Here is an 18732-nt window from a genome sequence, read left to right as displayed (position 1 = left end):
ACGACATTGTAAAGACAACCTTTTCCCGCCATTTTTGCATTTTTAGCGTAAAACAGCTTGTTTTCAAGCAGTTTTTCCTTCCGAAAACATAGAGCGCATTCTTGAGCAAATAAAATATTTTAATCAGAGATGTATCTAGCCAAGACTAATATGTGACAAAAAATTTTTCCTTGTTCAAGCATGCGCTCTATATTTCCCATTCGTAAATAGATAAGAAAAATGTCAATTTTTGGCTGATTTTGATTGAATTATAGAAATGGCGTCACTTCTGACGTCATATACTGCCAGTGAGTGCAAATAAATCAAATAAATAGATGAAAAATATATTTTATATCAACTCTTCTAAAAAATTAGTTAACATTCTATTGTATCCGAAACACTTAAAAAATGGCGAATTATGGGGGCCAAATTTAACTTTTATCATATATAGTTCTTTAAAAATTCTAAACCAGTCAAAGACTTTTATTTATAATGTACTCTTATCCACATTAATATCGACAAATGTCTCATACCACCTTATGTGTGATGAATGTAATAGATGAAAGGTTTTTAACGAGGCCGGGTCTAATTTGTTCTGCCCTAGATTTTTGGATGAAATTTTTTACATGAATTTCTACTGATATAATTATTATTTTAAGATTAAAAAATAAGACATTTACCACACGGTTTGTTTAGGGGGTCATCTCAAAATTTGTTAATCTTTAACATAGGCCCCTATGGGATTTTGCATGAAATGTATCAATTTTGCACATTTTTTACATTTTTTAAAAACTTCTGCCCTAGGGATTTCTTTCTCTGTTCTACATATTGAAGTTATTTCTAAAAGGCATCAAATGGTCAAATAAAAAAAAACCTTTTACCTCCTGGTTTGTTCAAGGGGTCTTATCAAAGTTGAATTTTGTATGCCCAATTTCCCAGATTTGTCAGGTAATGGCTATTTTTTATTTGACAAAGGCGGAAAAGGTGATCTATATAGTATTATTAAAACATTCAGGCATATTTAAGTAATAAAAAATATATAACATCACATATTAAGGGTCATTTATATAAAATACATGGTTACTGTCTTGAAATATATGAATTAAGCTATATTTAGGCGGGTTAAGAAAACGTGACAGAGGGTTAGGCTTGCTGAACCCTATTCACGTTTTCCACCCGAGCCCAAATATAGCTTATACTTCGAGACATTTATGTTTATTCCACAATATAACATGAATTTTACGCATCAAACGAGCTATTTTTAACAAACTTCGCTGAATGTCTGCAGTTGAAACTATCACGCCATGGCGTCAACCAAGCAAAAAGATGACGTCACAATACAAATGAAACGCTGCGCGAAAGCGTGCGTACTCGTTCTGTACTCGGCCTCGTTAAAATGATCTATTATGAATAAATTCCCAAACATAAAATCTTCCCAAAGATGAAGGCGTAAATAAGTATTTTGAATTTGTTGATATTCTTAAGAAAGGATAATCATGTTTTACATAATCCCAATGATTACAAAATGTCTTACGAAAAGGATGTACATATATTTACGATATTTATGATTCATTATAAATGGAGGAAAATAGACATGAACGAAATAAACAACTTACTTGTATGATTCATTATAAAGGGAGGAAAATAGACATGAACGAAATAAACAATCTACTAGATGATGGACGTAATATTTAAGTATAGCGTTTTACTTCACAACCAAAGCATACATTACAAAGGTGATAAACGACTGTGGTTAAAACCTGAATATTATACAACAAGTATCACGTACAAGTTAATAACATTTGTTCTCGGACTTTTGCTAACATCACAATTATGAATAGTTTGTTTGCAACTTATGAGAAAGGAAATTAATTCTATATTGGTTGGAAATGAGAAACACAGATTCCGGTGTCAGTGTATGTTTTATGTTTTGCTCGCACGTCAATTTACATTTTGATCAGTGAACGGATTTACATTTCTATCAAGAGAGACTTTATAATTATCTGCCAAATAAAGTGATGCTGTATCATACTTGCTTCATTTCACCCCAAAAATCAATGCGCGAAGACCATATACACAATACAAATTACATGTAAAGTGATATTCATAAATTCATAATATGAACTTGTTCACCCATTATGAATTACAAATGTTGCAAATCATGCTTATAAGATTTCAGTTTACAGAGAGAGAGAGAGAGAGAGAGAGAGAGAGGGAGAGAGAGAGAGAGAAAGGATGGAAATAATTACAAAACATTTTACATAATCGAATTATTAACTGTTCATTTCACATACATATACAATGCTTCTGAAGAAAAAGAGATGCAGCAAGAATATATGGAGGTGACAATGGCTTTGATTTTCAGCTAGGAAGGCAATATTGTGTCAATGGCTACCGCCAACATGTAAATGACAAATCAAAAGAGCGATCGTCAAGAACGCTGGTGATGACGCAAGAAATGGTTGACATAGAATGTCGGTCGGAATAATTTAGGCAGCCGGAATCTGATGGTGTTTGGTGAGTTGTTATTTAGACGTGGTAGTTTACGCTAGCCACATCAGTAGAAAATACAGCGACTCTCGTGTGCAATATTACAATCATGTATAATTTATTTTCATATTTGCAGTTTATATATGGACGTAGAAATACTCCCTAAACGACTCCTTTTCTACGGAGTTTCAGTTCCTTTTTTACGCTCAAATCACAAGTACATGTTTAAGTGACATTCTTTTTAAAGTGGTTTACATGCATATACTCTTAAACTAAGTGCATGGAAACCCTAGAAAGTTAATATTCTTAAAATGATAATGAATAGAAAATTTACGCACATTTACTTAAACTGTAATAAATTAAAAGTAATAATGATCTACTATATTTTTGATTCAATGCCTGTAACTAAATCCATCCGATACTGCTTCATTTGAAGTACATTAAAACGGATGTTACTTACCGCATGAGCAAGCTGGACGAGGAATGTTGGCGGGGAATGCCGTCAAAACTTGAACTTTTGATTTCATGGCGTACCTTTGGGCGATTCATGCTTGCAATGATTGCACTACTCATGGAAACAAATTATTCAAAGTACGAAATGTTACCCGGTTAGACTTGGAAACCTCCAACGTATGAGCAATCGCACTATATCCCTATCGAATACATTTAACTGAATACTTTCCCAAAAATGTACAACTATTAAAATCAGGATCTTTTGTAAAAATGACCTCTTCTTGGAAAAGAACAGACTGGTGAATTCATTCCGTATTTATAACTGAGCCGCACATGTGTTGCGTAGGGAAAATAAATTCAATATCATGAACCACGTGGAATACAACAGTCCACACAGAGCCTTCAGATGGGCAATACTCGGCGGCGTGTCGATATTTCTACAAAGGCATTGTAACAGGTTCAGTCGTTAATGATTCTCTGATAAAATACCCTGATTGTGGCTTATTTAGAGACTGTCACCGAGAGAAACGGTATCTATGTGCGAAATGTGTAACAATTTACGCTATTTTTATGGAATATTTCCTCGATGTGGTTCCCGGTAAGAGAAGACAATCAGCAATTAAATGAATGGACTTTAGTTTCCCTTAATCTCCAACTCACAAGTAATGAAATTGATTCCGATTGACTACTTTATATTCATTTGATTTTAATAATAAACCTTTGTTCTTATTCGCATTGAATTGTTGATAGTTGTTGGTTGCTATCGATAATTATCTCTTTTGTTTATTGTAACTGAACATATTTTATCATTCTGGCAATATATTGTTCACCACAAATCACTTGGTATTTCAGCTTTACCAGCTCTGTTAATAGAGCATATGAGGGTTATTCTGTTTCTTAATGTTTTCTCTGAACTTCACAAAATGTATCCTTCTGGGTTTTCCCTTTAATTTCGGACACAAAACCATCTAATTTTAAGATTCATTTGAAATAACTGTCTTTGTGTATAAGATCACATCAAATGATTACCTATTATTTCTTATTTGCGTGTAAATATATCATCAGCATTGACAAATATAATGTAGATGCCCAATGTTTGACGTTACTGATTAATGAATATATCGATACTATCTACCATATAAATATTGGTTTCCTTGGTAACTCTTTTTCTCATATATATATATATATATATATATATATATATATATATATATATATATATATATATATATATATATATATATATATATATATATATATATTTGTTATAATCAGTAGTATAGTCTCACTATATAACTCTATATAGACGAAGTCAATAATTGTAATATTAAAAAAATTAAATATTGACTGGTCAATATTTTTTTTATATTGACCGGCTAAGAATAATATCTAGAGAACATTCCCTGTATTTCAAATAATCGCATTTGATTTGTTGATTCGTAAAGGATGACGTAAATAACTCTTCGCGACTCCAAAACAAGGTGACGTCATAATAGACAGTCAGTCAAGGAAAGTAAACAACGGACGCGCAATGCGACGGTTTGCTATGATAACGGATGTAAGGATTTGCGAATTACTGTGAAGTAAAATCAGGTAGAACATCTGTATGTTAATTCTTACGGTCAGCGGAATATCACCAGTGACCGTTTGATGCTGAGGATAGTTTGGAAATAAACTTTTGAATTGAATTCGTGAATTCTTTGTTGAGCTGAGAAAATTTCGGCGATCTGTTGTCAATTTATTTCCAAAGAACTATATATGATAAGAGTTAAATTTGGCCCCCATAATTCGCCATTTTTAAAGTGTTTCGGGTACAATAAAATGTTTACTAATTTTTTAGAAGAGTTGATATAATATATATTTTTCATCTTTTTATTTGATTTATTTGCACACACTGGCAGTATATGACGTCAGAAGTTACGCCATTTCTGTAATTCAATCAAAATCAGCCAAAAAATTGACATTTTTCTTATCTATTTACGAATGGGAAAACATCTCTGATTAAAATATTTTATTTGTTCAAGAATGCGCTCTATGTTTTCGGAAGGAAAAACTGCTTGAAAACAAGCTGTTTTACGCTAAAAATGCAAAATGGCGGGAAAAGGTTGTCTTTACAATGTCATATTTCTAAATTGTGGGCACTTGAATCAAAGTAAATATTATATAAACACATCACATATATATCTGTACTAAGAAAACAAAAAATGATAGTAAAATGATGTTCATTTTAGGGGGCCATTTTAGGCCCTTATCATATATAGTCCTTTGGTTTGTTTCTTCATATAACAAAACAAATGTTGACTGTGGCAACATTGATTATATTAGCCCCCCTAGGACGAAAATATTTCGTCATTCGGGGGCTAATATAATCAATGTTGCCTTCAAACCCAGTCAATATTTGTATAATATATATATATATATATATATATATATATATATATATATATATATATATATATATATATATATATATATATATATATATATATATATCGTTAGTATTGTAATAAAAATAATCGTTTACGAAAATACTAACCGGTAATTTTCATTAAAGCCGACATAAATTACTAAAGGAATGTTTATATTACTTTTCGCTCCTCGTAATCAACTGCCATTGGTGTACATGTTAAAAACCCGTTGTTAGAGTTACGGTTAGTTGCTTTCCGATCTAGACAGCATGAACTATAGTTTGTATAAATAAGTTTAAAAATATAAAGGTAAAACAAGAAAATAAAATCTTAAGTAAATAAAAGGGTATTTGTTTTCTAAAAATAACTGCTAATGCACTGGAATTTTGTTTACAGGTGCTGCCTTTATTCGCGTGCACATCGAACACCTGTGTCGCTCATACAGATTGTATAATGTCTGCACCATATTGTAGGCCTCAGAAGTGAATCTAACATAGGAAAAAACGATGATAAATCCATGATAGTAACATCTTGTTGTTTCTAGTTTAATCAGTTTCTAAAAATAAACAGACCCTTTTCTGAAGGTCAATGCATAATCTTCTGCTGTGTATGGTTTGCGCATATGTGGTGATATAACAGTAAAAGTAGGACACTATGAAACGTTGGACAATGATCGAAACGTTCTGGAATATTGTGCCTTGACTCCAGGTCGTTTAGTCTTCCATCCAATAATCCTTACCAGTGCAGTGGTAGTCATGTTTTCTTCATAACGCGTTTCTACAATTTTTTGCGTCTTATCTAACATGGAACTAGAGGTACTGTGAGCAAATTCACGAATAATACTCCCGCTATAAGAAAATATAATAACTCAAGTGTTTCTCTATTTGAAACATATTTTAAGGTCACGGATAACCTTTGTCAAGTTTTCGCTTCTAATCATTTTCCTTTACAAAACCGGACCTAGACAGGAACTACGCATTTTTTTTAAATCTTAGATCTTGCACAAATGACTTGGATCGAACCATGACACACCCTCAGGTTATCAGCATTCTTAATACTGTGTGAAGTAGGAACTTCCATTGTTTTCCCATATGAGAATGTTATAGACCAGACACGAATTATGCATTTTTTCCTTCCAACGACCTTGAACTTGCTCAAATGACCTTGGGTCAAAATCCTGACCCACTCTCAGGTAATAAACAATCTTTCTTTGAAGTACAAGGAACTTTTAATGTTCCTCCATAAGAAAGATATGGACTGGACAAGATTGCAGACATAAAGACGGACAAGGTGATTCTTATTTTATTTGCATGGGGATATAAATATCTTACTGCGTTGAAACATGTGCTTACCCTCCTATACATTATACCGAATGTGTTTAGCTATACGCCTATTTGAAGAATTCCTTATTTACTATGGAGGTGGTTGGAAATGAAAGGAGAATGATGTGTCCAACTGTTCTATGAATTCACATCAGTTTCAACTAAATTCACATATCAAGTGAAAATTTAACGCACATAAATATTGGGCAAGTAAGTTAATTTCTTCATTTATTTCTAGACAGGAACAATATTCTCATTTTATAACATATGTTTGAAAATGTTTCAGCGAAGTATCCTCTCCCCTGATTATAAAAAAAGTTAGTTGTGGCAACGAAAATCTAAAGGCTTGTGTATAGTTCTTGAATGTAATGAGCTTAAAATGCACTAAAGTCTTAAACCTACTCAAATTGGAATAAACGAAAGTAGCTATCGAAATACTAACATTTTCTGTCAGTCATCCAATTTCAATTATCATTGTTTCATATTTGAAATTGATTAGTGCTCGTGAAAAGCAACGTAGGAGCAAGGCTATCGATACATGTTATTTCTTTTAAAGAACTCTCCTAGTTGTCAGTCAAACCACAGGGGCGATTAAACAAAAACCCTTGAAACTTTTTTTCTTCAAAAGTGAATGCGTAGTGTAATGTTCACTAACCCAATAAATCAGGACCTTTTATTAGAACCAGGGATATCCAAATGCGTCAACGCTTCCTACAAGCTTACTTGTTATCAATGTTTCCTGAGCAGTAGTTGTCCCGAGAGAGGAAAAATGTCAAAAAGCTTGGCCAAGTGACGTAACTGTAAAGGTGGAATATAGTAAAAATCGTTGAAATAACTACTAACTGTGGGTGAAATGGCTACTCAGCAGCATTAATTGAGTCAGGGAGAATATTGTTCTTATAATTAAGCTTAATTATTCAAGTTGTCACACCTTCTTTCACTATAGGCGTTTTCTTCACTGTACAATGTATCATTACATATAACCCTTGTTTTTTATTCCATTGTTAAGCTAAAAAGTTTAAGCAAACATTTTTTTCTGCTGGAAGTGTGATTTTTCTCATTTAGTTTTAATCCTAAAGATGTTTAACCTTATCAGTTAATATTCATTAATTTAATGCACGAAATCTTTACTGAATACAATGAACTTTGTAAGACAATTACATGAAACATTCATTTATTTATTCCTTTCCAAAAACATGATTTCGATAGGACCTCGCTGTGCGGGTGCCAAGTAATAATCAGTATGTCCATCCGTCTCTCTGTCAATATATAGGATTTGTCCGGAGCATATTATCTACTTTGCCTGTGACGAAGGTGAAATCACTCTTCACCTATATTTGTCTGTGGGGAAAGGGCGTTCAGTGGCCAGCGATCAGTTTTCTGGATCAAAGGCGAAGTTCGATAATTTTGTGTAAAATCCTTGTTTGAAATATATTTTCTATTCATTTTACCCTGTCCAGTTGAAACATTCTAAATGGAGTGCTGCCAATGAAATGAAAGTACTGATATTGAACCAATCTCTGAATTAAAGGTCAGGTTGAAAAATATTATGTGTCAGATTAATTTTATTGTCATATGGTGTCTCTCATTTTGACATAGTACATGTATGATTCTTTTGTAACTACCTTTAAGTAACATCTCAATGTCCTATGCATCTCATCTCAAAATATTTGAAAACCCATAATTTTGCTATATACATGTATTTGGAGTATTACAATCTAGATTGGTATAATTGATTCATTTAAAAATCAAGAAAAACCCTCCCAAGGATAGCGGTATTCTATAGATGTTCTAAGGCGTACGATTTTTACTTTTTCTTTTATGCTATTTCTTAAAACGCACTCCTACATGTACAAAGCTTCATTTTAACTGGCAACTCTCACCTACCGTACCACAAAAAAGCGTTTTAAAATAAAATTTTCCTTAAAAAAGATCAATATTTTTCCTTTATTTTGTTTGTTTCAAATCTTATAAATAAAATTGAAAAATTTTCATTAAAAGTATGAATAAACTACGTTTTAGTGAAAAGCGCAAAATTATGCGCAATGAAAAATAAACTCAGCCTCCTTAACACACTTGTAAATTTTTGCGCATTAAGTCAAGGACACTTTTAGTATACTTAATTCGTGGACAGTTGTCCTATAAGTGCAATGTTATTAAAGATAACGTACTGCAATAATTAATCAAGGATCGACTTAACAACCGCATTTACCAAAATATGCAGCCAACAAACACTAAAAAATAATTAGTTAATGCTAGACAAGTGTGATCTATTACTAGAATATTAAAATATATCAAAAGTTGAAAATTTATTTTATTTCTACACATTTGGCTAAAACGAAGCATGATCTATGCCCCGATTTAAATCAGATATTAGGGGACATAGGTTTTTCCTACATTAATTCTTCAGCCTTGCCAAAATTTTATCTCTTTTTATATTGCTTATTCTTTTCTGTAAAAGTGATCTTGAATGCGAAATGAAAACGCCTTTCCGCAGACAAGGACTATTTCCTACTTAAAAATCCCCGATATCTAATATCTAAATAGCCAAAAGCCTAATTTTTTCAGCATTTAGAATTTTATCGCATTCTTCAAAGGACCCAACATATCTCTTTGAAGTTGCAACAGGACATTTCACCTTCAGTGAAACTCAGTTTGGAATACATTGTGCCAACAGACTAGTAAGACAGGAAACTATGTAAATTATCAATGCTTGCCATGGTGTCTATCATCAGAGATCTCCAATCAATAGAGAAAACCCCCAGAACTAAACTGTTTCTATGTAGGTCATCTTTCAATAATAAACATCCCAAAACATCCTTTCATCAACTTGGAAGACTAAATTGAAGGCAATCGCAAGTGATCCAGTCCTGTGTAACCTCTAACGGCTTTCTTAATGGGTTTTTCTGTAATTTCCCTTGATTTATAGGATTTTGACATCAACAAGTACTTGACTGATTTTCAAATATTTTAAAACTGAGACACTCTACACCATTTAAAACTACAAGTATGCATGCTTGCATCTTGTAAAGACCCTGTCAAAGGACTATATATGTTAAGGGCCTAAAATGGCCCCCTAAAATGAACTTCATCATTTTACTATCATTCTTTGTTTTCTTAGTACAGATATGTATGTGATGTGTTTACATAATATTCATTTTGGTTCAAGTGCCCACAATTTAGAAATACGACATTGTAAAGACAACCTTTTCCCGCCATTTTTGCATTTTTTGCGTAAAACAGCTTGTTTTCAAGCAGTTTTTCCTTCCGAAAACATAGAGCGCATTGTTGAACAAATAAAATATTTTAATCAGACATGTATCTAGCCAAGACTAATAAGTGACAAAAAAATATTCCTTGTTCAAGCATGCGCTCTATATTTCCTATTCGTAAATAAATAAGAAAAATGTCAATTTTTGGCTGATTTTGATTGAATTAAAGAATGGCGTCACTTCTGGCGTCATATACTGCCAGTGAGTGCAAATAAATCAAATAAATAGATGAAAAATATATTTTATATCAACTCTTCTAAAAAATTAGTTAACATTTTATTGTACCCAAAACACTTAAAAATTGGCGAATTATGGGGGCCAAATTTAACTCTTATCATATATAGTTCTTTCAATGTTTTATGGTAAATCATTGTTTTTTTTTTAAATTTGATTTATCCTATCGTACATGTTATCAAGTATGATATTCCATTGTGTATGTGTAGGGTTGTGAATTATCTGTCATATACTTTATTATTAAAACGAGGTCCAAAACCCCCTCGACACGTTCAAAAAAAAAAAAAAAAAAAAAAAAAAAAAAAATCCCAACACACCAAACAGCAACAACCCCCCCCCCCTCCAACACTTTTTTAAATTTTGTGCCGAGTAGATTAAAAGCTCTTGAACTGTTGAAGTCTTCGAAACGCGTACTTACAGCATGCTGTGTGAAGACACTTTAAATTTCAGATAATCTGAGTCACTCAGGTGACCTATTGATATGTCTTCGTCCGTCGTCGTGCATCGTCTGTCAACAATTTTGCATTTTAAACTTCTTGAAAATCATTGAGCCAATTAAAACCATTTTTGGTTTGAAGCATCTCTATAATAAGGGATAATTCATGACCATCAACCATGTGTCCTCATTGGCAGGGCCAAATATGCAAAAGAAAAGGCTAATTGTAAAAAATCTTCTCTACACCCACATTTGTGGTAAAAAAAAAACCCTAAATAAATCTTGGTTATAAAGTCCATTAGGCCCTCTAACAAAATTGTTAATATATTCATAGGCCCTGGATCAGGGGGTTCAACCTGGGGTGGAACCAATATGATTATATAACGAAAATAAAAACAATCTTGTTATCAATTCCATAAAAAATTCATTCTAAATTTTGTAAAGGCCCTGTCACACCACGCTGCGTCCCCACCGCGTTGTAAAATTCACGGAATCGCAGTAGGATCGCAAGGAAAATTAAGAAAAAGTGTACAGTTTTATTTGAAAATTTTACAAGTGGAGTCGTCACGGCGACCGAGGCTTTCTTAAGCCCCTTTCACAATTCGCGCACGAGCAGAGGCGACTGAATATTCGTGCGACCGATAAAATTAGATATGAATCGTAAACTGCTGCCGAAATAATCGCATTTGAAAAAAGTATTCGTACGAAATTCGCACTATTTAAGCGAGCGTTGTGCGATGTAAACGCATTAAATCTTGCGATATATCTTGCGTCTATATGCGACTGTTGTTCAATGAAAGCGACTGTTGTAAGATAATGCGATAGGATCGCGCGAGAGACTAGGTGATCGGACGATTGAACGTGCGCCAATGTGATTGGACGTGCGATTATGCGTTCCATGGTACGAATGATCGTGCGTGTCAGAGGGGGTATATACACCGCCCATATTCAGTAGACATAGTTGAAATCGAGAAAAGATGCAGCCCAAGAAGATACAGATATGCAGCAGCATTTAATATTATACCTCAATATGATTATTCTATTATAACTGATTGGTCTAGAAAGTCACGTGACAGGCGATGTCATAGGAATGAAAAAAGCCGGTATGAGCATACGGTGTAGACAAATATGATTAAATCAAAAATATTTAATCATTATGATTCTATCTCGGAACTAACTTAACTTTCTATGATTTATGAAAGTGAAACAGTTACATGGGAAATCAAACAATCACGACGTTAATGTTGCGACTGTTGAAAAGTCACACATTTTTAGAAATTAACATATTTTGTGTAATCATATGTTGCTTGGTATAATAAAACGTTTATTGCATTAATGTTCAGGGAATATTAAGATTTATTCGCCAGAAAAAACAAATTTCTCTCGGGTGAAGCCCTCGGGAAATATGATTTTTCTTTAGGGAATAAATTTTCATACATGTATTTCCCTTACCATCATGCAATAAATGTATACTGTAATTTTTGTTCTGAAACAGAGATACTTATACAGGGTATATATACTAGTAGCAAAGCATGGCATATTGAGACTGATAAGTCGTGCAATGAGAGTAAAACGTTGCAAGATTACATGAGACACGTTGAACAACAGTCTCACGGTCGCAAAACAGACGCATAAACACTAGCGATTTATCTTACGATCTTTATAAATCGTGTATCACTTTTGCGAGTACACAAAACGTTGTAAAACGTTCGTACTAATGTTCGTGCGTTGCACTGCGATAATTTGGATCGCGTTCGGTCGCGTCTGAATAGTGTGCATGTCCACTATTCAGAGGAGACTTGATGCGACCAGTAAAACGTACGCAACGAATGCAAGAGCTCGTGCAACGTAAGCGAGGGCTCGTGCAACGTATGCGAGAGCTCGTGCGAAGCTAAAAAATTTCGATCGCAAAGTGGTGTAAAATGGTCGTGCGCCAATTGTGAAAGGGGCTTTACGGAGCTCCCACGGCGTGTAACTGCGTTTCCACGGAGTTCTACTTGGCGATTAACTGCGCTGTCGCTGAGTCTCCGCCGCGCGCTCATGGCGAGCTAGGAGATTTTACCGCGCGTCCACGGCGTTTTCTGCGCGCTGACTGCGTGCACAAGACGTTCTTTATTTCTTGGTAGGTTAATATTAATTTGTGCAATTGTATGGGAAAGAAACAAGAATTTACAACTAGTAAACAAACTATTAAAAAATTGTTTTGATTTTATGAAAAGGTACATTGTAATTGAAACATAGTTACTTCTAAACAATTTGTGAAGGACTAGGATTAAAGTCTTAGTAGTCAGGTCTACAAAAAAGATCCGTTATTAGTTGTTAGAAAATATACAAAAGACTTGAAAACATCTGAACCAAATGGCATGAATTCCATCTACGTCCATTGATAGGTCTTGGAATATTAGCAAATGCTACTTTTTACATAGTCATCTACATCCAGTTTGTTAATTATTACATCGCTTGCTATCGTACAACAGCCATTTTTCGAGTTTTCGTGGTCTTGATGACAACGCACTAGAAACGCCGTGGGAGCGCGATATAAACGCAGAAGAAACGTCACGAGAGCGCGATGAACGCAGCAACAGCTCTTTGGGGTCGCTGTGTGAACGCAGCCAAATGGAAAACAACTTGTTCAAACGCTGTGGATGCGCAGTGAGATCCCAAAGGACTCCTTGAGGTCTCCGTGCAAGCGCAATTGACTTATCACTGCGTCTACACAGCGATTAGCTGCGTTCCTTGAACGCGCCGACAAAGCTCTCGTGGCGCTGTTGGAGATCTTACGGCGCTGTCACGGCGATCTCACTACGCTTCTACGGCGTGTTTATCAGAACGCCGAGCCACGGCGCGTACTTTGTGCATGTTCAAAGTGCGCGACGTCGCATGGCGTTCTTCAATGTTCAAGGCGATCCCACTGCGACGGACGAAGATGCCTTTGCGTTCTTACGGCGCTGGAGGAGATTCTACTGCGTTTACCTTGGCGTTTTACATTATTTAAGGACGCAGTGGGATCGCCGTATAGTTGAAATCATTAATAGTTTCATTAATTTTTCTTCACTTTCACTGTTTTTGGATATAACCTAATACGTTGGTATTATATCCATTACGTTCTCTTTTTAAATATTGAAATTCACTGCCCCTGGGTCAAGGGTTGAAGCTTAATATCTTGGGGACAAATATGAAGAATTTTGTATTGTGTTGTCGAAAGAAACAAACTTATTAGCTAATAAAATTAACAATGGTATATATATTCACCATATTTTATTTCCATCATTTATCGATTCTTCAGGTGAAACAGTCCTTTTTTGTATCACGATGTATTGCTATCAACGATTCAACAATAAACGCACAAACCACAAAAATATCAGATTATGTCATTTATCGATTTTGTGGCTTTAGAGAAAATATAGTGTCATTATTTTATTTCAGATACCCTGTGTCTCCAGAGCTTTTCCCTCATTCTGATTTATTTCATAGTTAAAGATTACTGGTTAAAGCGCCAGGCAATCTGAGCGGTCTTCCAGAATTCGTGTTGAGGCAGTTTGCAAGACTTCATTTGTTGAGCTTCTGTGGTAGGGAAGCAATCATACTGTCGCTAGGTCAAGTTGCCTGGTCGATAATAGTATTTGCAGTGTCATTTATTAAGGTTGTTTGCTTTGCTTTATTTTTGTCGCTCTGGGTTATGGAGAATGAAAACAGTACTGAATACATAATTATAAAAACATGTACGTTTCTAATTATATCACAAGTAAATGGTATTTTTGTATAAATGTAGATTACTGAATACGGTTATCGTATTATAGAAAACAAAACATTTTGTTGACATTTAATTTGAATTCACATGATGAATAATTCCGATACATACTTCCATTTAATATCATTGTTTAGAGAAGACTGCTGCAATTCTAAATATGTTTCAATCCGAAGACACCGGAAAAAACTCCCAAGTTTTGCAAATACAAGTTACTAAGTTCAAATTTAAGGTGGTCCATTATACCTTGAAATAGTTTCCCAATTCAACATGTAATTACTTGATTATAATAGATAGCATGATGCAAACATTTTGTAAGAATTTTACACTAGTATTCAAATAGGCGCAAAAATGTTATAATTTTGGATTTCAAAAAATATAATTTTCGAACATCTTATTCACTTATTAATGAACAACAGAGATCTGTTAAACACTTATGCTCCCTCCCTTGGAAACATCTGCGAAGAAAATGAACGAAAACTGCAAAAAAATGGAAGTTTTTCTAGGTCCAAGGCACATAACTTTGTCAAAAATGCTTGATTGTACCCACAATTGATATTGACCTAGATATTAACAAGCATTCTGAGAGTATTGCATAAGCAATACACGTCCCCTACCGGTTTGTATTATTCTTTGAAAGCTTCCAAGCACACAACTATTTCAGAGGTATTGCAAACGAGATGTCATGCTTTAATCAGAGATAAAAGAACAGAGGAAATTAAAACTATATAGTTGATATAGAAATTAAATAGGAAATAGGTAAAATAATACTCTTTATTTCATCTCCTGTAATTTCGCCAAGTCTATTCTGTATTCGCTGGTAAAAATTTGTGAAAACAATGCACTGTTATGCACAATATCATTTCTTACCGTCTTCTGTACCCCGAATCAAACCAAACAGTTAAACAGCCCAACCCGACAACGAACCCGATTGTAATAATAATACAAAAAAAACCTGCCGATTAAATTTACAACACAATGCTTGACACTATTTTATAGAATTTATTTGTTCGTTAGAAATGATAAAAGGAATGGTACAGGAAAAGGAATGGTTCAAGTAACGCACGATATTATTACTGACTACATACTGACCTCGTTTATTCAGTTACACACCGAACCCGATAACGAACCCGAACATTAAAAAATTGGAATATAAAAAATTAATTTTCTCAAAAATATGTCAATCAGACGCTACAAAAGTGTAAACTTGGTCTGTAGTTTGACATTTTGAAGCTGTTCAGCAAGTTTCATATTATTCCTCAAATGCATAAAGAAAAAAGTGTGGAAAACTGAAGTGGGACAGACAGACGGAGGGACGGACGGACGGACAGACGGACTGACGGACGCAGAGGAAAGCTATAGTCCCCTCCGGTGAAACCGGTAGGGGACTAATAAGAATAATCTGTATAACAAATCTTATTTCAGTAAGTACAACCTCTGCGAAGAAAATGAAGGGAAACTGCAAATAATTGGAATTTTTCTAAGTCCAAGGGGCATAACTATGTCAAATATTTCTCGATCGTACCTAAAATAGATCTTGACCTAGATATTATAATGATTAACCTATATACCAAATTTCATTTTATTATGTGCATCCTTTGCGAACAAAATGAACGGAAACTGCAAATAACTGGAATTTTTCTAAGTCTAATGGGCATAACTGTCAAAAATTGCTCGGTCTTAGCCAAAATCGAACTTGACCTCGATATTATTATGACAAATTTATATACTAAATTTCAATGCAATATGTACATTCTCAGAGAAAAAAATGACCGGAAACTTTTGGGGACCGACTGACAAATAGCTGCAAAGCAATATGCCTTCCCTTCTTTGAAGAGGGGCGTAACAAAAGGACCAGGCAGATTCGAACTTTTGAAAAGCGGTTCACAAGTACGATACTATAACCATAGAGCGATGATGATATTCAATAAAATCGCCCTCTTCTAACGTAGTGTCCTATAAATTATGAGTCATGTTGTAATGACCTGTCTTAATTGAAAATGACAGTAAAAACACTATTTCCCACTATTACTAACTTCTGAACAATTTCATCTCGGTTACCTTGGAATCATTCCTATTCGTGGGGATCAATGTTCTTGGGTAGACAAAATTTTCATGGTTCGTGGGGATGTAATTTCATTGCCGTAGGAAGTAGGTTCGCTCTTTTCATTAATTATATCGTGACCTCTACATTAAAATTAGTATTACGATGAACTAATTTGAGTTGAAGTTATTTTGTAATATCAATTATCATGTTTTGCCTATTTTGTTATCAACCATTAAAAACTTTTACAAAAAAAAAAAACTTGTCTACTTCAATATTTTTTATAACTTCATAATCACAGAATTTTACAGTGATGAATTATTAAATGTGAATATGCAAAGTAATAAAACTCCATTAACTGTTACACCCCTAACCCTAACTCATGCCAAAAGGATTCGTGATATCTGAAATTTTCATAGACAGCTTCAAGTAAGTTCTCATATCTTTTATAAAAATACAAGAAATGTATAAAATAAGTAAACTGTTTAACATAATATTAAGCCTAACCACACCTATTATATAGATTAATTTAACACTATGACTATTTTGGCCCCAACCTTGATTCAAAATCCCTTCCCAAGGAACATGGAGTTTTACAATCTGGTAGAGGGCTACCTGCTCTACATAATTATGAATTTAGTTTTTCTTATAGACGAATAGGAGTGGATAAGAAATTTTTTGAAAGAAAAATAGATTTTCTAAAATAGAACACATATCAATTCAATATTGCCATGTGACAATTTACAATGCAATGTTCTAAATTAAGTTAAAATTTTTAATGGATGACAAACAGCAGTGATCCTAGATACAATTACATGTTCAATATATGGTCATAGTTACACCCTCGCTTCAACTTCTCCCCCATGACCTGACGATCACGAATTTCATCCAATATGAACTCAATAACATTGCATGCCTTTATCTCCCACAACTGTTATAGTACAGAGGAAAATACTTAATCAACACGATTTCACTGTGGCCATATTGGCCACTCCCTAGGGCCCAATCCCCTGAACAGGAAGACCATGAATTTCACACTTTTGGTAAAAGGCTTCATCGACATCCTAACCATGCATTTAGTTTTTCTCAAATGTATATCGGGGAAGAGAAGAGTTCATGAACTTTTACTATATGGCCATATAAGCCCCACCCTAGGCCCTGGACCCCTGACCCAGGGCCACGAATTTCACAATTTTCGTAGAGAGCTTGCGCGGGACATCTAGTGTATTCAACAAAAACAAAAGAACAAATAAGAACAGAGCAAACATATACATTTTTGCTTTCAAATGATGTGAAAGTTATGTTATGCCATTTATTTAAAACACTGAAAACATGTCGATAGAATATAGATACCAACTAATACGTACTAAATGAAATTTTGTCATTGAAAGAAAGGTACTTTATCAGCAGATGGTGAAATAATTTTTTTATTTTAAAAATAAATACCAATCCTTTAGACAATTGAGGAGGTGTCTACACTATGTTAATCATTAATAGTTTACAAAACTAACAGACGTGCAAAGTCAAATCAGTTGATAAAAGATATTGACAATTTAATCAATATTCGAGATGCAGTAATAACTTTATTACGCTAGGATAATTGCTGATGAATCAGGTATTTTATTACCCTTTTAAGAAGAATAGTACTTGTTTAAAGGCTATCATACCTTTTAACCCCTAAATAAAACATTTCTTATTGTTTTCTTTTCTGTTATCAATATCATTTATCTACTGTTTACGCAAGGAGCCCCGTCTTTAATGATCACAACCATTCATTATCTAACAGCACCTGATTTTGTGGGAATCAATGAATAATCACCTAATGACGTCACTAGTCACTGAACATTAACGTTTTTCAATATTGTTGGACAATCCCTAACAGAGTGTGGTATTACCCTGTCCGATCTTTAAACCTTAAATGGCAGGAAAGCTGTGTTGGTTAGAAATTTCTGAACTCAATCCTTCCTTTTATGCTTTGATTTTGCATTATTTATAGGACATCGTCCAATTTCTTGTTTTATATTCATTAAGTTGATGTTCAATACTCTTCTGAGGTAGTTAAACAACTGCCTTTAATTAACAAAAACAACGTCGTTGAAAAATTCCAGAGATAAACCACCTAGCATTTTATATCCTGACTCTGTTTAAATTAATAAAAAATAAAAACAATAAATATTTGAAGTCTTCATTACAACTAAAATTCCAGCAAAACATTGCAGTACCATCTAAACTTTATATATGAGCGCTTGTTAATTAATATAAAAACAAAGCGGCCCATGGGCAACACCGCATACATGAGGAACAATAGGTATGATATAATCAGGTTAATGGAGTCAAAATACAAAC

The 18732-nt window shown here is 33.9% G+C and overlaps 1 protein-coding gene across 2 annotated transcripts in view; it reads right to left on the bottom strand.

The window, feature by feature from the left end:
• The window catches only part of LOC128155182 (GTPase-activating Rap/Ran-GAP domain-like protein 3), a 130044-nt gene that overhangs the window by 67159 nt on the left and 44153 nt on the right, over positions 1–18732 (bottom strand). The window contains exon 1 of one of the 2 annotated variants that reach the window (XM_052816776.1): positions 2930–3249. The exons of the other annotated variant lie outside the window; for it this stretch is intronic. Within the exon in view, the coding sequence (XP_052672736.1) occupies positions 2930–3042 (113 nt within the window). The 5' untranslated portion in view covers positions 3043–3249. Of the gene's footprint in view, positions 1–2929; positions 3250–18732 lie in introns of those variants that run through there. 2 annotated transcript variants of the gene reach the window in all.

The sequence above is a fragment of the Crassostrea angulata genome, chromosome 7, assembly GCF_025612915.1.
Source record: "Crassostrea angulata isolate pt1a10 chromosome 7, ASM2561291v2, whole genome shotgun sequence".
NCBI classification, from domain to species: Eukaryota; Metazoa; Mollusca; class Bivalvia; order Ostreida; family Ostreidae; genus Magallana; species Magallana angulata.
This window is presented reverse-complemented; position numbering and strand designations above follow the sequence as displayed.